General features: G+C 37.5%; 1 protein-coding gene across 10 annotated transcripts in view; it reads left to right on the forward strand.

The window, feature by feature from the left end:
• The window catches only part of ASB3 (ankyrin repeat and SOCS box containing 3), a 151296-nt gene that overhangs the window by 95584 nt on the left and 35745 nt on the right, over nucleotides 1–19967 (forward strand). For 9 of the 10 annotated variants that reach the window (XR_009566129.2, XR_009566128.1, XR_009566130.1 and 6 more), the window contains 3 exons: nucleotides 171–329; nucleotides 17858–17970; nucleotides 18553–18688. Coding sequence is in view for 7 of the 10 variants with exons in the window: in XM_060309202.1 (XP_060165185.1) it covers nucleotides 171–329; nucleotides 17858–17970; nucleotides 18553–18688 (408 nt within the window). In the remaining 3 variants the exon portion in view is untranslated. The remainder of the gene's footprint in view (nucleotides 1–170; nucleotides 330–17857; nucleotides 17971–18552; nucleotides 18689–19967) is intronic. The other variant, XM_060309204.1, reaches the window with a different exon arrangement.

The raw sequence follows: 19967 nt of genomic DNA on the forward strand, positions 1-19967 counted from the left end.
TGTGACCCTTGTAGAACTTTTTCTTGATTTTCTAGAGAGTTTTAAACTATGAGACCTCCCATTTATAATTATCTTTTAATAGTTTGTTAAATTCTTCTTGGAATCTTTGCTTTTTAATCCAAGAAATAGAAGTGATACCTTCTAATTGATAGTTTTTTATTCTTTCATAGATTCATCTAAAAACTACATTAAGACAAAGACTTTTGAGGGTTTCTGTGCATTACATCTTGCTGCAAGTCAAGGACATTGGAAGATCATACAGATTCTTTTAGAAGCTGGGGCAGATCCTAATGCCACTACTTTAGAGGAAACCACACCACTGTTTTTAGGTGAAGTATATTATTTGTGGTACAGATACAATTTTTTATTTTTTGCTAAAGAAACTAAGCTTAATTTTCCCTAAAGCTGTTGTATTTATAGTATGTTCTCTGGCAAATATTATACTGTCACTTCTTTGATTTTGAAACCAAAAGGTATTTTTAAAGGTTCTTTTTTGTTTTCTACCCTTGGGTGATAGCATTTGAGAATATCTTTTAAATATTTACTTAAAGTTGTAAAACCTGTTCTGAATTGTAGTCATTATCATTGTTCTCAATGTTGTTCTGAAGACCAGGTAGAGTTTAAATTGTAGCATTAGTTACAGGGTTACCTGTGAATGTTTTATGTTTGCTTTTGCTTTTTCTTAGCATTAAGAAATTAAGAATGTTTTATGGAAGAAATCATGAGCTAAACCTTTAACGCTAGTTAATTTGTTGCCTATATGGATCACTATTCAGACTTCTTCAGTTATGGTCTGGTTTTCTTTTTTTGGTTTTTTTTTTGCGGTACTTGGGCCTCTCACTGTTGTGGCCTCTCCCGTCGCGGAGCACAGGCTCCGGACGCGCAGGCTCTGTGGCCATGGCTCACGGGCCTAGCCGCTCCGTGGCATGTTGGATCTTCCCGGACCGGGGCACGAACCCGTGTCCCCTGCATCAGCAGGTGGACTCTCAACCACTGCGCCACCAGGGAAGCCCTATGGTCGTTTTTTAATTCATTAAGAACAAAGGCCAGGGACTTCCCTGGTGGTCCAGTGGGTAAGACTCTGTGTTCCCAATGCAGGGGGCCTGGGTTCGATTCCTGGTTGGGGAACTAGATCCTGCATACTGCAGGTAAGAAATCCGCATGCAGTAACTAAGAGTTCACGTGCTGCAACTAAGAAGTCCACATGCCGCAACTAAGAGTCCGTGTTCTGCAAGTAAGACCTGGCGCAGCCAAAATAAATAATAAACAAACAAACAAATAAGTAAATATTTAAAAAAAAAAAACAAAGGCCAAATTCTGAAGGGCATACTTCTAATACCTGTCTTTTTAGCTTCCTCCCTCCCTTTCATCCTGTTTGTCTTTGGGGACATTGTGGCCCATAAAGTTTAGTGGAACATGAGAAAGTTAAGAGAATAAAACATTTGTACAGAATCAGTGTATTTGGATTATAGTTTTGGTCCTGCCACATGTAATTCATACGTTCATTTATTTACTGTATGCTTCAGTTTCCTCACTTATAAAATGAGAGTAATAGTACCTACCTAGTCTTTATTGGGCTGAGAATAAAATATCTATGAAAATAATTTTTTCCTTGTAAACTTAAGAATATATATTCTTAAAGTTATGTGCAGTAGAATTCATTCTTTTTAGTGTACAGTTTTACGAGTTTTGATGTATGCATAAAAATGTGTAATGACAATGACAGTCAAGACACAGAACAGTTCCATCACCTTGCAAAATTCCATCATGCTGCCTATTTTTAATCAACCTTTTCCCCCTACCTCACCCCTGATAACCACTGATCTGTTTTCTGTTTTCATGCCTGTAGTTTGCTTTTTTCTTTTTTGGCTGTGCCTTGCAGCTTGTGGGATCTCAGTTCCTTGACGAGGGATTGAACCTGGGCCACAGCAGTGGAAGCCCAGAATCCTGGGCCACCAGGGAACTCCCCTGTAGTTTGTTTTTTTTACAGAATGTCATAAATATATATGAAACAATACAACATGTAACCTTTGAGACTGACTTCTTTCACTTAGCATAATGCTATTGAGATTCATACATGTTGTTGCATGTATCAGTAATTCATTCCTTTCTTTCTAAGTAGTATTCCATTGTATGAATGCACCACAATTTATCTATTTACCAGTTGATAGACATCTGAGTTTTCAGTGTTTGGTGATTATGAATAAATTGCCACAAACTTTTGCACACAGGTTTTGTTTGAATATAAGTTTTCATTTCTCTTGAATTAATATTTAGGATTGTTGGTTAGTGTGGTAAGTGTATGTTTAATTTTGGAAAACAATTTGTAAGTTTCTTATATAGTGACTCTCCCATTTTGCATCCCCTCCAGTAATGTTTGAGAGTTTCAGTTGTCGCACATCCTCACCGTATCACTTGGTATTGACAAATTTTTCTTTTTTTCTTTTTTTACATTTTAGTCATTTTAATAGGGATTTAGTGGTATCTCATTGTGATTTTAATTTGTATTTTTCCTGATTGCTAATGATGTTGACCATCTTTTCATATGATTATTTGCCATCTTTCCTTTTTTTTCTGTTCTTAGACAAGTGTTTTGTTTTGAAATAATTTCAGACTTATGGAAATAACAGTACAAAGGATTCTTGTGTACCTTTCACCCAAAGTCTGTTCTTTTGCCCTGTTCACTATATCATTTTTTCTCCCTATATATTTATCCATGTATTATTTTTTTGGAACCCTTTGAGATTAAATTGTAGACATAAAGCTTCTTTACCCATAAATACTTCTGTGTGAACTTCCTAGAAGCAATGAAATTCTTTTATGTAACTGCCATAAAATAATCAAAATCAGGAAGTTAACACTGATACAGTACTGTTGTTTAATCTACAGATTTTATTCAGGTTTGCCAGTTGCTCCACTAATGTCCTTTTTAGCAAATAAAAAAAAATTTTTTTAATTGGTTCAGGATCAGTCCAGGATTATTTATTATATTTAGATGTTATGTCTCTTTAGCCTCCCGTAATTTGGAACAGTTTTTCAGTCTTTATCTGTTATGATTTTAGCATTTTTGAAGAGTTCAGGCCATTTATTTTGTAGAATGTCTTTCAATTTGGGTTTGTTCGATGTTTTTTCTTGATAAAGTACAGGTTATACATTTCTCCAGGAATACCACAGAAGTGAAATGGTATCTTAGTGCATCTTATCAGGAAGAAAATGATCCATTACTGGTGATGTTAATTTATAAAAGTGTTTTAAATATGTGATATATACTATTATGAAGATGTTTCATGGAAGCCTTGCTGTAATATGGTTTGAGTTTCCTAGAGGGGAGATTACTTTTTATGTAAAGTTTCTTTTTTTTGTACCACATCCACATTTAACCCACTTCAGATATTCTGTACAACTACATAGTAAGCTTAAGCTTTCACTGAAGCCGTGCTAAGTGCAATCTCTATTCTAGTTGTTATCTTCAAGGAATCTAACATAGAGGCGTGAACAAAAGGATTAAGTCCTGTAAAAGAGTTAGAAATAACGTGTTCAATGTATTAAAAGAGGGAAAAATAAGTCACCCTGGGATGACAGAGGAAGATATCATGTGCAGAGTACTGTATTAATAGTAACAGCAAAATTTATTAAGCAGAGAATGTGTACCAAACCCTGTGTCAGATGTTTTACATGAATTACCTTGTTTAATTTTCACCATGATTCTATGACATATGTACTATTATTATTTCTACTATCACAGATGAGGAAGTGTGAAAACACTGTATTTAGGATCAGAAGTTCTGTATTTAAGTTTTGATCTTTCTACTGTCTGTGTATTAGTTAGAATAGCATTTCCTGAATTGATTCAGTGAGCTATTAATAGATGTTCATTGACAGAAGTATTCCTGATCAACATATGTTTGGGAAATGCTATGTTCTGTATTCCCCAGTGTAGAAAAACAAAAATTAGTAGCCATGTAGCTTTATGTGTCCACCTAGTCTGCAGTATCCTCTGTACTCTATGTTATCCTGTTTTAGTATTTTCATAGTTCTTATCACTGGCTGCAATTATTTTATTTATTTGCTACTTTGTTTATTGACTCCTCTCACTAGAAAGAATGTTGCATGAGAGCAGGGATTTTATTTATCTTGTTCACTGTTGTAACTCCCAAACTCAGATCAGTGTCTGGTATATGGTAGGCATGCAGTAAATTATTTGTTGAATGAAAGAATGAAGGTCTCTGAAATAGCTTCTTATAAAATATCACTTATTTTTTTTAAATATCACTTATGTTAACTTTAATCCAGCATTTTGAAATGTATTTGACCTTAATATTATTTTTATTTGTGGAACACTTAGGGGGACTATCTCAAAAAACATTAATATTCCATGGGACTATTTGAGAAATGCTAGCTTGATCACTTAGTTTACAGTTTCAAAATATAATAGTCCCATTTACTAAATTCAGCATCGTGCTTACTTATTATATAACTATTTGGAGAAAATTAGAGATGCAGAGTTTTTAGTGATTTATATTTCAGGATATACTTGCTGTTTTTTATGTTAATGAAGGAAGAGTTGCCAGGATAATTCACACCAGTGAAAAAGTTTAAATCACTTATTTTTAGTAATAGGATTTATTTAGTTTCTTTGGCAGCAAACTACCATCCTAATTATGTTTTGTATTGGCTAATACAAAAAATATTTTGACTCAAGCAGAGAGTTTAAGCCCAAGGATATATAGTACATAGAGTACTCAGCATGCTCAAGTACTGTATCAATTGTATTAGGTCCTTGTTTGGAAGTAGAGGGGTTTTTTGTTTATTTATTTATTTATTTATTTATTTTTGGCTGTGTTTGGTCTTAGTTTCTGTGCGAGGGCTTTCTCTAGTTGCGGTGGGCGGGCCTCTCACTGTCGTGGCCTCTCTTGTTGCGGAGCACAAGCTCCAGACGCGCAGGCTCAGTAGTTGTGGCTCACGGGCCTAGTTGCTCTGCGGCATGTGGGATCTTCCCAGGCCAGGGCTCGAACCCGTGTCCCCTGCATTGGCAGGCAGATTCTCAACCACTGTACCACCAGTGAAGCCCGGAAGTAGAGTACTTTTTAAAAAGGAAGAGAAAAGGAAAAGGGCAGGCTGAGCTTTTTCAAAAACATAGTGACAAAGAATGGATATGTGACTCTTCAGTTAGGTGTTTTGTTTAGTTAGGTGTTGTGGGCTCTAGTGTCTGCTCTGACCCATAAATAATATGACAAACTTTAGCAATGTGCTTTACTTACCTGTATATTTCTCCCTCTTTTAAATAACCATAGTGATCTGTGTTTCCATCTATAATGGAAGAGGTTTTTTTATTAAAACAAAATCCAGAACACTTCAAGGTTTGCACCAAGCTATAGATGATAATCTCTAGGTAAGGAAGAGTGGTTGGACCACCTGGACTTAAAGTGAGAAAGGGGGACTGCCTGTCTAGTATAGCTTCCTTCCCCATCTGTAGCTTTATCTTTCCAAACTGTTCATTGCTGAAACTTTGGAGTATGTTACCCCTCCCCGCTAGGGAAGCTATATTCCCTTGCATGTTGTAGTACCTATCCTGTGGCCCAGTTAACACCTAAACTGGGGGATGAAGGGATAGAAAATGAATACAGAACTATGGAAACTTTCAGGTGACTGCAAAAGTCATCAACATCAGTGGTGTGTCATTATGATTGAACTAAAGGCTAAATGCAGACAGTAAGAAATTTTACTACTCCACTGTTTATAATGGGAATATCTTTCCTACACAGAACTCACCAAGATTTTCATAAAATGGAGTTTAGAAGGAAGCTTTTCAGTTCAATGACAGTAAGAATTAAAATGAGAAAATCCCACAAATTCAGGAAACTTCTCCTCCGTATCTTTCCACGTGAAAATTGTTCTTATAGAACATCATTTGCTAACATGCAATTTAAAGTTTATGTTTAACAAGGAGTCTACCTCTTATTTCCTTTCTTTACTGTTGTCTTCTCTCTCCACTCCCCTTCCCTTGCCTTATAAATGCATACACAGTAAATATTCTAAGGATAGATTTGTAAAAACTGCTTTGGAAATATGAATACCATTATTTATAAATATAGTAGATTTAAGTGAAAATATAGCTGATTATATAGGAAATAGATTTTCTTTTTATTTTGCTGTATTTAAAACAGCACTGATAAATTGGAGGCTCAAATCCAACCCAGTGCGACCTCACAGAACAATTTCTATGAGAACTGCACAGCATGCTGTTTTGGCTTTTGATGGATTATTTTTCATTTTTTGTTCTTCTGAGTCTCTGCTTAGTCTGTGTAAACTTCAACGTTAAACATAGCTGTAATGTTTATTAGGAACAAAGTTTTTTATAAGCAGTGTTATGTGAGGCCGCCTATTTCAATATTGAATTGTAAAATATGTCATACTTTAGCTCGTGTGGCCTATCCTTTAACTCTGACTCTGTTGATATATTCCAGAGTTGAACAAACCAACTTGTATTTCACTTTTCACTAGTATTTTCATGGATTAGTGATCATTTATAGAGTTATTTTTTGAGGTGCTATGAACTTTGAGGTGTAGCATTCGTATATTTAATATGTATTATATTAATTAAACTTAATCTTTGGAGTTATTTTTAGATCTTTCAATGGAAAGATTAATCATCTTCCTTAAGGATTATAACTTAAGCATTTTTATTTGCGGACATGTTCTTGAAAATAGGAGTTTGAGTTTTCTCAGGTCTGAAGTATGGCTGTTCACTAAAAAGTTACATTTTAAAAATGTTAATTTCATGTTCTATTTACTTTCTTGATGTAACTTTTTATTATTTTATATCATACTCTTCAGTGCTTTAAGACTGTATCTTTTCATTCCTTAAGATAAGCAGTTTGAAGCTAGTATATTTATTATCTTTCTTGTGTTACCTTCGTATAATTAAATGTATTTACGCTATCTGTCATTTTATTAGTCACGTTTGATTGATAGAATTAAACTTCTGGCTTTTAAAAATGAAGAAATCAATATCCCTGTATTCTCCTGTGTAACTCTTTTTCTTTTTTCTGTCCTTTGCCAAATTTTGTTAGTTATATTGTATTAACGTCGTCAGTGGAAATAACATTTTGTATCCTATTTTGGCATCTTAATACCTTCATTTTATTTTATTCTTATAGTTATGTGGTTCAGTAGCTTAGAAGTTTATCATCAGTTATTTTGCCATGGTTTTTCCAGTCTTGTTTGGTTAACTAAATTCTTCCTTTAACAGAGTCCTCTGAAAGGACCCATGGGAATAATGTTCCTTGAGTTCTTGCATGTTCATAATTGAATAATTAATTAAATTAAATTAATGAATTAATTTACTTTTTGGCCGTGCCACACTGCAGCTTGTGGTATCTTAGTTCCTCAACTATGGATTGAACCCAGGCCCTTGGCAGTGAGAGTGCAGGGTCCTAAACACTGGAGTGGTCCTTGGGATGAGGGATGTTTTGCCACATACTTTTTCTTTGATAGGGACTCCGCAGTGTAATGATCTGTTTCTCTAAGCCATACTGTGGAGATCATACAGAGGTGGCTCCTATAAGGAAACTACTGCTATATGAGTACTTCAAAAACGTGAATTGGATAATTACAGAAAGTGGTAGAATTCACTTTTCTAGCTCAGCTATCTAAATCAAACGTTTCTCTTGACTCTGTTGGTGGGGAGACATATGGAAAAATGATAAGGTTTTTGTCTTCTAAGACTTTCATGTGATTGAAAGATGTGTTTTTCTGGATATGATCTCTGATGTCTTATTGCCCATTTGACTTCTTTCTGTCAGAAACAGAGACATGTCATTGGCAACATGTAGAATTAGATTGGGGTACTGACCACAATCTTTCTGTTATATTCCTAACATAATGAATTTTGTCCATTTGGTCATGGTTTTTACCATCAGTATACATCTTTAAGATTGTTAGTCGTTGAGCAGACACGAGGTCCTTTGTAAGAAAGAAGTGTAACTTTTCATTACAGTTTTAGAAAAAATTTTTCTAAGTAGCAATCAAATACTACATTTCAGACTAAGGATTCATGGCCAAGACACATTATAGAAATATATCTGTATATATAGGGAGAGTGGTTTGAAATTATGATATATGTCTTTGATGGGAAAGCCTTACTTTATAACCATTCTGATTATAAAATTTAATTATGCAATAAATAACTGTGGGTAGTCCTACTTACCCAGTGACATTCTTGAAATAATTCTCCATCCTTGCCAGTCACTTTGTTGGAGTAAAAAGTTGAAACTAACATATGCTGTCAGTGGAGTTAGTATAGTACTTTAATAGTTCTCCTGTCCTGGGTATAGGTAGTCTTAGAAAAACATAAAATCTGAGGTGACATAGAATAAATTCAAAACACTAGAAAAAAAAATCACTTGTCATTGCAGTCTAGTTTCTTTTCTAGTGCCACCAGGTGTCAGTGTAACCACAGGACCAAAGAAATACACAGTAGATAAAATGGCTACGAACATTCTTTTTTGCTTTGTGAAAGAGGTAGGGAAAAAAGTTTTATTCAAGTTAGATATACAATGGAAAGATTATTTTCAGTGAATTGTAGAGGAAAATGAAGTGCATAATGGAGAATAGAGTACATGTAGAATTTAAGAAGCATAGATACAGTTAAAAATTCATATATAAATCAAATGTACTAATAGAATACGTAGGTGATCTCTGAGGCCCTCAGAAATCACCAACCTGTTGCTATAACTAGAGGAGATGGACAGCCTGTGGTTAAACTGTTCATTACAGCCTTGCTGACTGTGATGTTTCTCAGTAGAACTACTGTCACAATCTGAGCCTCAAGATGAAAGAGTATATTCTAGCTTATAGATGTAAAACTCAGCTCACTGCAATTTGCATTTGGTACAGAACTTGTCTACGGTAATTCCCTAAAACACATAGTCACATTAGGCATTTTTCCAAAAGAGTATTCAATAGGATAATTACGTTTTAAAAAATCCCTCCTTTAGAAATTTATTGTTTAATGAGTGCTGCATTAAATAATGATCATTGTTTACTATTTTTAGTTAGAGTTTAGTAATCCTAGTTAGATTTATTACTTACATGTATGTATAGCTCTGCCATATTTCTCCCAGATGAGAATCCTATGTTAAGTCCATGTCTTCATGAAATCTTCATGTGGGGCTTGTGACTGCACTCAGTGTGCTACATGCCTCAACTGAGTTTTGATTTTGGTTAGAAGTTATATGTGGGTCAGCAGCTGCTTCTACTTCCTTGATTTCTCCTTTTCAACAATATTTTGTTATTCAGGTTATGTTATCCCAGATTACTTCTTTTTCCCTCTTAAATATAGGAAATGGAAAGATGTGTTTCTTCAAAAATATAAATGTCTCCCTAGAAATTATTGCAGGTAATGATGTTCTCATATCATTTTTACTTTGTTAGACTTTTGATGTTACAGGTTTCTTCAGCACAATAACCTGACCTGTTGTGGGAGGGGCAGTGTCCCTGCCATCAGAGCTTCTGTTTTTTCTTTTCTGCTGTCTCAGCTAGAGTCTTACAGACAATACCTGTTTGGATTGAAGGGAGGAAAGCCTTTCTCCCATCTTTGTGTGTACCCCAGACACTTTGAGCTCTGTCTTCCAAATGGGGTGTTTTATTTCATGTTTATTCTTTATCCTTGGGCTCTGGTCTCTGTTCAATGCCAGTGTAATACCAGATCCTATGATTCTGCTTTCTTTTTCTCTCTGGGAATCCACAGTACTTTTCCAGGTTCCAGAATTACTCATTTCCTTTCTGTCCTTGAACACCTGCCCCAAACCATAGGAGCCACAACTAATGGCCTGGCTCCCTGTCCTCATTGCCAGGCGTGTATCTTGGAGATAGATATGCCTAGTATTCTAGGTTAAATTCCAATTTAGTTAAATTCTAAACTCTAGACCAGAGCCGTCCAATAGAATTTGGAAGTGTCCTAAATCTGTACCGTCCAGTCACTAGCCAAGTGTGGCTCTTGAGCACTTCAAATGAAGCTAGTTTGATTGAGGTACTCAAATTTTCATTTAATTTAATTTTAATTAATTAGATTTAAATAGCCACATATGGCTACTGGCTTCTGTATCAGAGAGCGCAGCTCTTTGTATACCCTTAACTGAGCTGTAGTCCTCTTCTATCCTTGAAATGTTGGCCTCCTTTGCTGTAGCGTGCGGTACTAGATGGGTCCCATGTAGAGAGGTGAGGGAGCAAAGAAACACCAGCTTAGCCAATCAGCTTGCTTATCAGTGGGATGGTAGAAATTGCAGCTGAATTTCCCTCATTATCCATGGTTGATTAGGTGATTATCAGACTCACGCTCCAGTCTAAGGAAATGTCTTTAGGTCTCTGCAAACTTGGACAAGAAGTGGAAGGAAAAGAAAGAGCATAAAAGTTCTGTATAAGCAGCATCTGCCTATAGACCTAGTTCTGTTTTTTGGAAGAGAGAAAAATCTGGCAAGTGAATACAGGTGGTGGCCATGGAAAGATAGAGGATTATGGGCTTTGGATTCCTTTTTTGAGGATGGGAAATAGTGTATATGTTTGTAAGACAAGATCAGTATGGCTGTGGAGGAGGAAAGATAAACATAAACATTTATTTAAACTAATAAGACTGGTTTGTGGGTAATTATCATGGAGGAAGTAAATTGGACAATAAATTGGGTAAACCTGAGGGTCTGCACTCTCACTTAGGAGGGAACCTGGATATGCACTTCTTGTAGTGCTGAATGATGGTTGCAGTTAATCGGGTTGTTGGACAAAAGGATTGATCCTGCAAAGGGAAGAGGCAGTCCTTTGGGTGCATGGAGTGAAGGTGACCAATATGAGTTTAGTCAGAGAGTTGTATTAGTATTGAGGGAACTGTAATTATGGCCTAACTCCTCATGATTGAAAAGCTAACCTTCTGAGTATCCTATTTGTGGAGTTTATTAGGAAAAGAAGTTGACCAGTTATATATCAGGAAAGGGGTAAGGGAGACTGAGGGAGAGAAAGAAGGAACATTTATTGAGCACCTACTATATTCACTTATATTAATTATTCAATCAACTAAAAGCCCATAGGTAAGTAGATTATCCTTATTTTATATGTGTAATGAGGTTGAGAGACTAACTTGCTCACAGCTGGACAGAGTGCCTGACTACACTATCTGTGTTCTTTCCACTAGAGTTAGGGCATCATCTTGTGATCCTAAATTATAATTCAGATATGTCTGAGATGCCTGAGCACTTGTGTCATGAATAAGTAGGTGGCAAATTCAGGAGCAAAATGAATGGTTTTCAGGAGGAGATTTTTATTTGAGTAACTGGGTGGTAGAGGGGCTTCTGGGAGACAAGGGTGGAAGAACAGCCTGGTTTTCCAGCTTCCGGGATTCATATTTGAGCCCTGTAGTGAGAGGAGCTGAAGGCGGAAGGTGAAGGATCCGTTTCCATGAGCACCTCTGAGAGGCGCAGGGATATGAGCAGCCCTGCTCTGTAGGAAGCTCGGTGACAGAGCATGTTGTGGGTTAGGTTGGGAACAGGGCATCTTCTCCGCTGCTGCTCAGATGTAGCATGTTGCCTATACAGTGGGCACTGCAGGGAAACCAGCATCACTTTGGCATCTTGCATATTCAGAATTGGGAAATAAATGGCACCTATGGCTTGGGTGACATCATTCTCATTGACACTGTGCCAGTTATAACCTTCAAGTGGCCTTTACAACTGTGGACATCAGGAAGGTGTCTCAGAGAAGATGACAGGATTATTTAGGAGATCAGAAGTCCTTAGTGGGGTAGAATTTGTCAGGAGATACAGCTTCCATATTATGCAAGTGGGGCCATGAACTGGTGAAAAATACTAAAAACTTTTATTGTGAAACATTTAAAATATATACAAAAGTAGAGAACATAATATAGTGAACTCCTTTGTACCGTCAGCCAGCTATAGCTGTTATCAGCTTGTTTCTTCTGTAACCCCAATGTCAGGATTTGAAATTTTAGTTTACAGTTTAACATAACTTCACTTGTACTCCCAGGCTAGTGAGTCCCAAAGGAGCTCAGGATAAAGACAATGTTATATTTTGTTTATTTATTCGTATCTCAACTACTTCCAAAGAGAATTTGAAGTGACTGATGATTAAGGTAAGAGTAAACACTACACACCTACCAGAACGGCTAAAAAGAAAAAGATTGAAAGTGCCAAGTGTTTATGAGGATGTGAAGCAACCAGAAGATAGATTACTGATGGGAGTGTGAAGTTGGTATAGCCACTTTGAAAAACGGTTTGGAAGAACTTACTAAAGCTGAGTATATACATACTCTCTGTCCCAGCAATTCCATTCCTAGGCATATAGTCAACAGTAATGTGTATCAGTGTTCAGTAAAAGACGTACTAGAGGGCTTCCCTGGTGGCACAGTGGTCGAGAGTCCGCCTGCTGATGCAGGGACACGGGTTCGTGCCCCGGTCCGGGAAGATCCCACATGCCGTGGCGTGGCTGGGTCCGTGAGCCATGGCCGCTGAGCCTGTGCGTCCGGAGCCTGTGCTCCGCAACGGGAGAGGCCACAACAGTGAGAGGCCCGCGTACGACAAAAAAAAAAAAAAAAAAAAGAAGTACTATAATAGTCTTCTTGTAGCACTCTATTACAGCCCCAAACAGGAAGCTATCCAAAGAGCATCTGCCAGCAATAGAACAGGTAAATAAATTGTGTTCTATTTACACAATGGATTACTACACAGCAATGAAGAAGAATGATCTGCAGCTAGAGGCAACAATATTGATAAATTTTACAAGCATAATGTTGAACCAGAGAAACTAGATGTAATAGAGTACAGATTTTCCTCAACTTAGGATGGGGTTACATCCCAATAAGCCCATTGTAAGCTGAAAATGTTGTAAGTCAAGAATGCACTTAATACACCTAGCCTACCAAACATCATCGTTTAGTCTAGCCTACCTTATATGTGCTCAGAACACTTACATTAGCCTACATTGTGCCTTACGTTAGGCACAGTCATCTAACACAAAGCTTATTTTATAATAAAGTGTTGAATATCTCGTGTAATTTATTGAAACTATATTGAAAGTGAAAAACAGAATGGTTGTATGGGTATAGAATGGTTGTGAGTATATCAGCTGTTTATCCTCATGATTTTGTGGCTGACTGGGAGCTGCAGCTTGCTGCCACTGCCCAGCGTTGTGAGAGATGATCATACCACATATTGCTAGCCCAGGAAAATATCAAAATTTGAAGTACAGTTTCTCCCGAATGTGTATCCCTTTTGCACTGCTGTAAAGTCGAAAAATTGTTGTCAGACCATCTTAAGTTGGGGACTGTCTGTATTTTCTGGCCCTTTACAGAAACAGTTTGCTGACTCCTATTCTTGTTAATATTACCAGGTATAGTTGAGGGAGTCCTGACTAACTAGGAAGCCTGGGCTCTGGCTCTGTGACTTTGGGCAGATCACTCAGCTCCTCAGGATTTATGTCCTGAACGAGCAGGTGATGAGCTGTGCTTCTAGGAGTAGCTCCAACTACAAATTCATTTTTTCCTTTAAAAAAAAAAAAAAGCTAACTTTTTGCCAAGGCTTACAAAATTTGGCTTCTTTCTACCTCTCTTGCTTTATTTCCTTTCCTTGACTTCACTTCAGTCACACTGGCCATCTTGGCTATTCCAAACATACTCAGCTCTTTTGTACTTCACTGCCTTTACACTTCTTATTTCCTGTTTGGAGTACTCTTCTTCCACCTCTTTGCATGGCTTACTGCTTATCTCTCATTTCTCTGTTCAGAGGTCTCTGTTTCAAAGAGATGACCTCTATCCTCTTTTCTAACATAGCACTCTCATACTCGGTCACTGCTCTTTACTTTACCTTGTTAATTTCTTTCACTTTTTTCCCCACAAAAAACAATTTCACAGTTTCTTTTATCAGAACTTATTTCCTTTATCTGTGTACTTGTTTATTATCTGTCTCTCCCACTAGAATGGAAGTTCCACGAAGGCAACTACTTTGTAAGTCTGGTTGCTTGCTATGCCCCTTGTGCTTAGTACAGTCCCTGGCACTGTTGAATGATTGGATTAATTATTTAACTATTGCAGAGTCTTAAAGGACTTGGTAAAATGGTAGATTTTATTTCAAATGCAAATAAGAGCCCTGGAAAAAAAATTAAACTATTATTATAGCTAAGTTGATTTCAATGGCTTGTTGTTTGCAGCTGCTTTTATAATGATTTAAATTCTTCCACAGAGCTGTCAGGTATGTTTATATAATCATCCTTAATTTACATAGAATGTGAAGTCATAAGTATACTGACTTCTTCCAAAGCACTGTGGTTTACTGAATTTCTGGGATTTGTAAGTCAATGTGGCTTTTGTTTTTGTTTTTTAAATCAAATTTTGGAAAATTTCAGGCATTTTTTTCTCTTCAAATGTATTTTTTGCTGCCCAGTTTTTACTCTCTTCTCCTTCTGGGTCTCCAATTAATGTATGCTGGACTGTTTGATGTGTACAGTTGATTTTCCTGTAGTCTTTTTTTTTCCTCTCTCAGTTCTTCAGATAGGATGATATACATATATATATGTTTTTGTTTTTTGTTTTATTTTCCTTCTTTCTTTTTTTGGCCATGCTGTGTGGCATGCAGGATCTTAGTTCCCCAACCAGGGATCGAACCCATGCCCCCTGAAGTGGTAGCGTGGAGTCTTAACCACTGGACCGCCAGGGAAGTCCCTGGTTGATTTATATTGATGTCTTCAAGTTCATCCACTCTTCTACCATCTCTGATCTTCTTTTAAGCCCATCCATTTCTTTTTTCAGTTCTGGAATTTCCAGTTGGTTCTTTTTTTTAAAAAAGTTTCATTACTCAGATTCTCTGTGTATGCTGTGTGTATACCATAGATATTAAAAGTAAAATCTTTGGGGCTTCCCTGGTGGCGCAGTGGTTGAGAGTCAGCCTGCTGATGCGGCAGACACGGGTTTGTGCCCCGGTCCGGGAAGATCCCACATGCAGCGGCGCGGCTGGTCCCGTGGGCCATGGCCGCTGAGTCTGCGCGTCCGGAGCCTGTGCTCCGCAGCAGGAGAGGCCACAACAGTGAGAGGCCTGCGTACTGCAAAAAAACAAACAAACAAACAAAAAAAGTAAAATCGTTGAACATATTTTCCTTAAAGTTTTAAAGCATATTTATAGTAGCTACATTAGTTAATCTGTTAAATCCAATGTCTGGGCCATCTTGGGATCAGTTTCTGCTCACTGCTTTCTGACTTGTATACTGGGCATTGTGAATAGGATGTCACAGACTTGAATTCTCTTATCCTCTGAGAATAGTGAGTTTTTTCTGTTTTTTAAATAATAGGTAGATTATTTGCTGGCTTATGACCTTGAACTTGTTTAGGTTTGGTTTTATGCTTTGTTGAGAGCATAAGGTATTTCCCAGATCTAACTCCCAGGAGGACTCAGTTCCCAGCCTCTGCCTCCTTCCTGATCAGGGCTTATTTTAGGCTTCCTTAGAGCAGGTCTAGAGTAGGCCTTAGTCTCAGATGTGGTCTTTATTCCTAGGGCTCTGCCTTTTGGGTGTCTCAGTTGGATGCCCAGAGTGTTAACAAGCTATCAAAGTATCAGTGTGGTTTCACCACTCTGACTGGGCCAGAACTCCTAGGAGTTCCATTGCCCCTCAGCACTGTCTTCTGCTTACCTCTGTTCCATTCTTAACCCTTTAGCAGTTCTCTGGTAAGCTTCATCTTGCCTTGTACATTTGTAGCCCAGACCTCAGGCAAGGATTCTTGGAGAACTTCCACAGTGGGGCCTCCCCTCCACACAGTTCTCTTTTCTCTTGGGGTTTGCCCCACCGATTTCAACTGCTTAAACTCTGATATTTTCCTCCTTAGCTCAGCGGACTGCTTCACTCTGCTTGGACCATTTCCTCTGCTTGGAGTATTCTTTCTTCAACCTTATCCTTACTGTGCTTGGACTTCAGCTCATTGCACCATAATCCAGAAATGTCCCCAGGCAGAAAGCTGGGGTGATCATGGGGGGTTTCCCTTTCCTTAGGAACCAGTCTTTTACCCATGGTTTAATGCTAGAAAAAGTTGCTTTATGTATATTTCCCACTCTTATGATGGCTAGTTTAGTACCAGTTATTTTGTCATATCCAGAAGTATAGTTCTGAAGGCTGTTCTGTTTGGAGAGGAATGAATTCTTAAAAAGAAAATCATATTTTATTTTAGACATTTATTTTTCATTTCCTGAGTCAGTGCTTATTTATTGCCTGTCTTCTGTTTGCGATTGGCACTGGGCACGTAAGGGGAACGGAACACAGTTTCTCTCCTCAAGCGTACTTTACTAATGATAAGGAGGCAAACAAATAGTAAGTTCGAGTCTGGGTTTTTTTTTTATATAACTTTCATTGAAGTATAATATACTTGGTCACAGTATGGTTCCCACTCTGTCTCCAATTTGGTAACTTATTATATAAGGACAAAGAAGTTAACCCAACTCTTCCAAAGGAGAGGCTTTGGTAGTAGGATGTAAGCTGTAAATACACTTTTCTAAACCACTATTTCTTTTTTTTTAAAGGTTTATTTATTTATTTAATATTTTATTTTTGGCTGTGTTGGGTCTTTGTTGCTGTGCGCAGGCTTTCTCTAGTTGTGGTGAGCGGGGGCAACTCTTCGTTGTGGTGTGTGGGCTTCTCATTACAGTGGCTTCTCCTATTGCGGAGCACGGGTTATAGGTGCGCGGGCTTCAGTAGTTGTGGCACACAGGCTCAGTAGTTGTGGCTGTAGAGCGCAGGCTCAGTAGTTGTGCCGTATGGGCTTAGTTGCTCCGCAGCATGTGGGATCTTCCTGGACCAGGGCTTGGACCTGTGTCCCCTGCATTTGCAGGTGGATTCTTAACCACTGTGCCACCAGGGAAGTCCCTAAACCACTATTTCTTAACGATTAACCATTACTTAACCATTTGCCTTATTTTGAAATAATTAGCAAGAGCTGTAAAAATGCCATTTTGCCATTGAGAAATTTTTTTCACTAGAGATGCAGACATCAGATATCTTAATGTATTTATGATATTAAAAATTTTCTCTCTGTCTGATTTCTATAGCGTATTTAATAATCAAAACAAATTTTTTCGACTTTCATTTTTAGAAGGTCTCCCTAATTAATGGAAACAAACTTATCTAAACTCTGTTTCATATATCACCACTGACAACCTGATAATCTTCAACTCAGGCTTTTGGCTATGGAGTGATTTTTGCCAGCAGTCACTGATAATGATGTATGAATGGGATGTGAAACAGATTCTACTAAATTTTCATTGGTTGATATAAGAACATCATTTTAACAATGATTGTTGTTTATTATGGTAAAAATATCTAAGATGCAGACTTGCAGTATTGTGCTTTCAGTTTGCTTGTCATTTACTATTGTCATTTGTGATCAGATGGTAATAGCCAACCTTTCAATTCTTTTGAGACTGTTTCTCCACACTGCTGCTGTTTCTTCTGACCCATTTATCCCATCCCCCTCCCAATTGCATTTTTAACAAAATAGAAACACATATTATCTCCATTATCAAAGAGAATATGTTTGCCTCCTGCTTCCATTTCCTTTGTATCTTTTAAGATACAATTGAAAATAATTTTATATGTGTACCAAAAGAATGTATATATTAATGGGTTTGGGCTAAGACAATTGTGATAAATGTTTTGGAATTGCATAAGGAGTACATATATGTTTTGATTTGTTGATAGGAATGATCACAGTATTGTGAGTTCGAAGCTGAATAAGTGATGGTAACATCACCGAAGTGCCCAGTCCTACAAACATGGCTTTTTACTGACAATAATTTTTTTGACTGTTGTATTGCAGCTGTTGAAAATGGACAGATAGATGTGTTAAGGCTGCTACTTCGATATGGAGCAAATGTTAATGGATCCCATTCTATGTGTGGATGGAACACCTTGCACCAGGCTACTTTTCAGGTAAACTCTGAATTTATTATTTCATTTCCTTGTAAATTGTGTGTTTTACCCTTTTAAAATGACAGTTCAATACAGTTTTTGCTTCCTGCTTGCCTGTGATTTATGATGGTTAGTGCAGTACAGAAAAGGCAGTCTAAATGCTAACGTCATTCTGAATAAGCCAACTGCTCTAGTAGTTCTAGTAGCTTTGGGCTGCAGGGATTATCTAAGTTTTTCAAATGTTGATAGCATAGTTAAGAGACCATCAGAATATTTGGGATATAAATTGATAGCAATGGCTTATTTTATTTATAGCACTGTGTTTAGAAACTGTGATGACATCTTAGTGCTTGTACTTGCAAACTAATTTTGCAGGATTTTATAAGGATTATAATTCCTAGAGATTCCCAGTGTTTTATCTGTTTATGTTTAATGTTCTAGCTAAAGGTACAGAATAATCTGATTGTTTAACACTTTCTTCCCATCCACCAATACACTTTTTTCCTTTAGTGAGGATAAAAAATATACACACACACAACAATAAAAAAGATATCTTCTATTTTCTTTGTTTTCTCTTATTTAAAATATGAATCTGTGCCTTAGGAAAATGCTGAGATCATAAAATTGCTTCTTAAAAAAGGAGCAAACAAGGAATGCCAGGATGACTTTGGAATCACACCTCTATTTGTGGCTGCTCAGTATGGCAAGCTAGAAAGCTTGAGCATACTTATATCATCGGGTAAGACTAATTCATTGGGTAAGACTAATCCATTAGCCTTTACACTGTTAAGATCATGAGTTTTAACTTTGTATCTTCTTAGGAAGAGTAATTCTTGACCAGATATAAATCAGGTTCTGGAATTTATGGTCTTTTATGTTAGTGGTAAATAAGAGTACATACAAGTTCATTTATAAGCCTGGTTACTAAGTCTCTATTACTAACATAATACATTGCGCAACTATTAATTTATCTGAGTAGGACCATAATGATCTATCATTAAAGCAGGTTTATCGGCAAGTTAAATGATGGTGCTGTCCTTTATTATAGGGACCTGAGCAATTCCAACTTTCTAGGGTACAAGAAAAAAAAAGACTAATATAGGCTTAATTAATTTTTTAGATAGTTATTTTGTATATTAACCCTTTGAGTTGTATGTTTTGATCAATTGTGTGATATTTAAATGGATTTATTTCAAAGCATGTTTATACTTTATTATGTTAATAAATAGCAACAGAAGCCTGTTAAAGGATTCTCAGTGACAATGATTACACATTCAGCATTGTCAGAGAGGATGGTGTTGAGGTGGCATTCTTACTCTGTGTGACATTTCTGTGACCAGAAACTTTTGTTATGTAAGAGCTTTTCAGTTCTTCCAGACACTGCGTGTGCACTCACACTGCTAACCTGACGAAGCATGGATAGTCAGGAGTGATGGGAAATACACCAGATTTGCCACCACGCAATTTTCTTTTAATACTTAGACTTTTCACATATCTTCTGTAATACCTAAACTTTTAATAAATTACCAAAACAAAGTTTAAAGTTGAGAGAATCCCCCAAATCATTTGTTCAAGCTTTTTTTTTTTTTTTTTTTTGTATTAAGAATCCCAGGGGCTTCCCTGGTGGCGCAGTGGTTGAGCGTCCGCCTGCCGATGCAGGGGACGCAGGTTCGTGCCCCGGTCCGGGAAGATCCCACGTGCCGCGGAGCGGCTGGGCCTGTGAGCCATGGCCGCTGAGCCTGCACGTCCAGAGCCTGTGCTCCGCAACAGGAGAGGCCACAACAGTGAGAGGCCCGCGTACCGCAAAAAAAAAAAAAAAAAAAAGAATCCCAGGCTTGGGGACTCCCCTGGTGGTCCAGTGGTTAGGAATCCGCCTTCTAATGCAGGGGACATGGGTTCGATCCCTGGTCGAGGAGCTAGGATCCCACATGCCACAGGGCATCTGGGCCCGTGTGCCACAACTGCAGAGCCCATGCACCACAACTAGAGAGGCTGCATGCTGCAACTACTGAGCCAGT

The sequence above is a fragment of the Globicephala melas genome, chromosome 12 (genome assembly GCF_963455315.2).
Source record: "Globicephala melas chromosome 12, mGloMel1.2, whole genome shotgun sequence".
In the NCBI taxonomy this organism is placed as follows: domain Eukaryota; kingdom Metazoa; phylum Chordata; class Mammalia; order Artiodactyla; family Delphinidae; genus Globicephala; species Globicephala melas.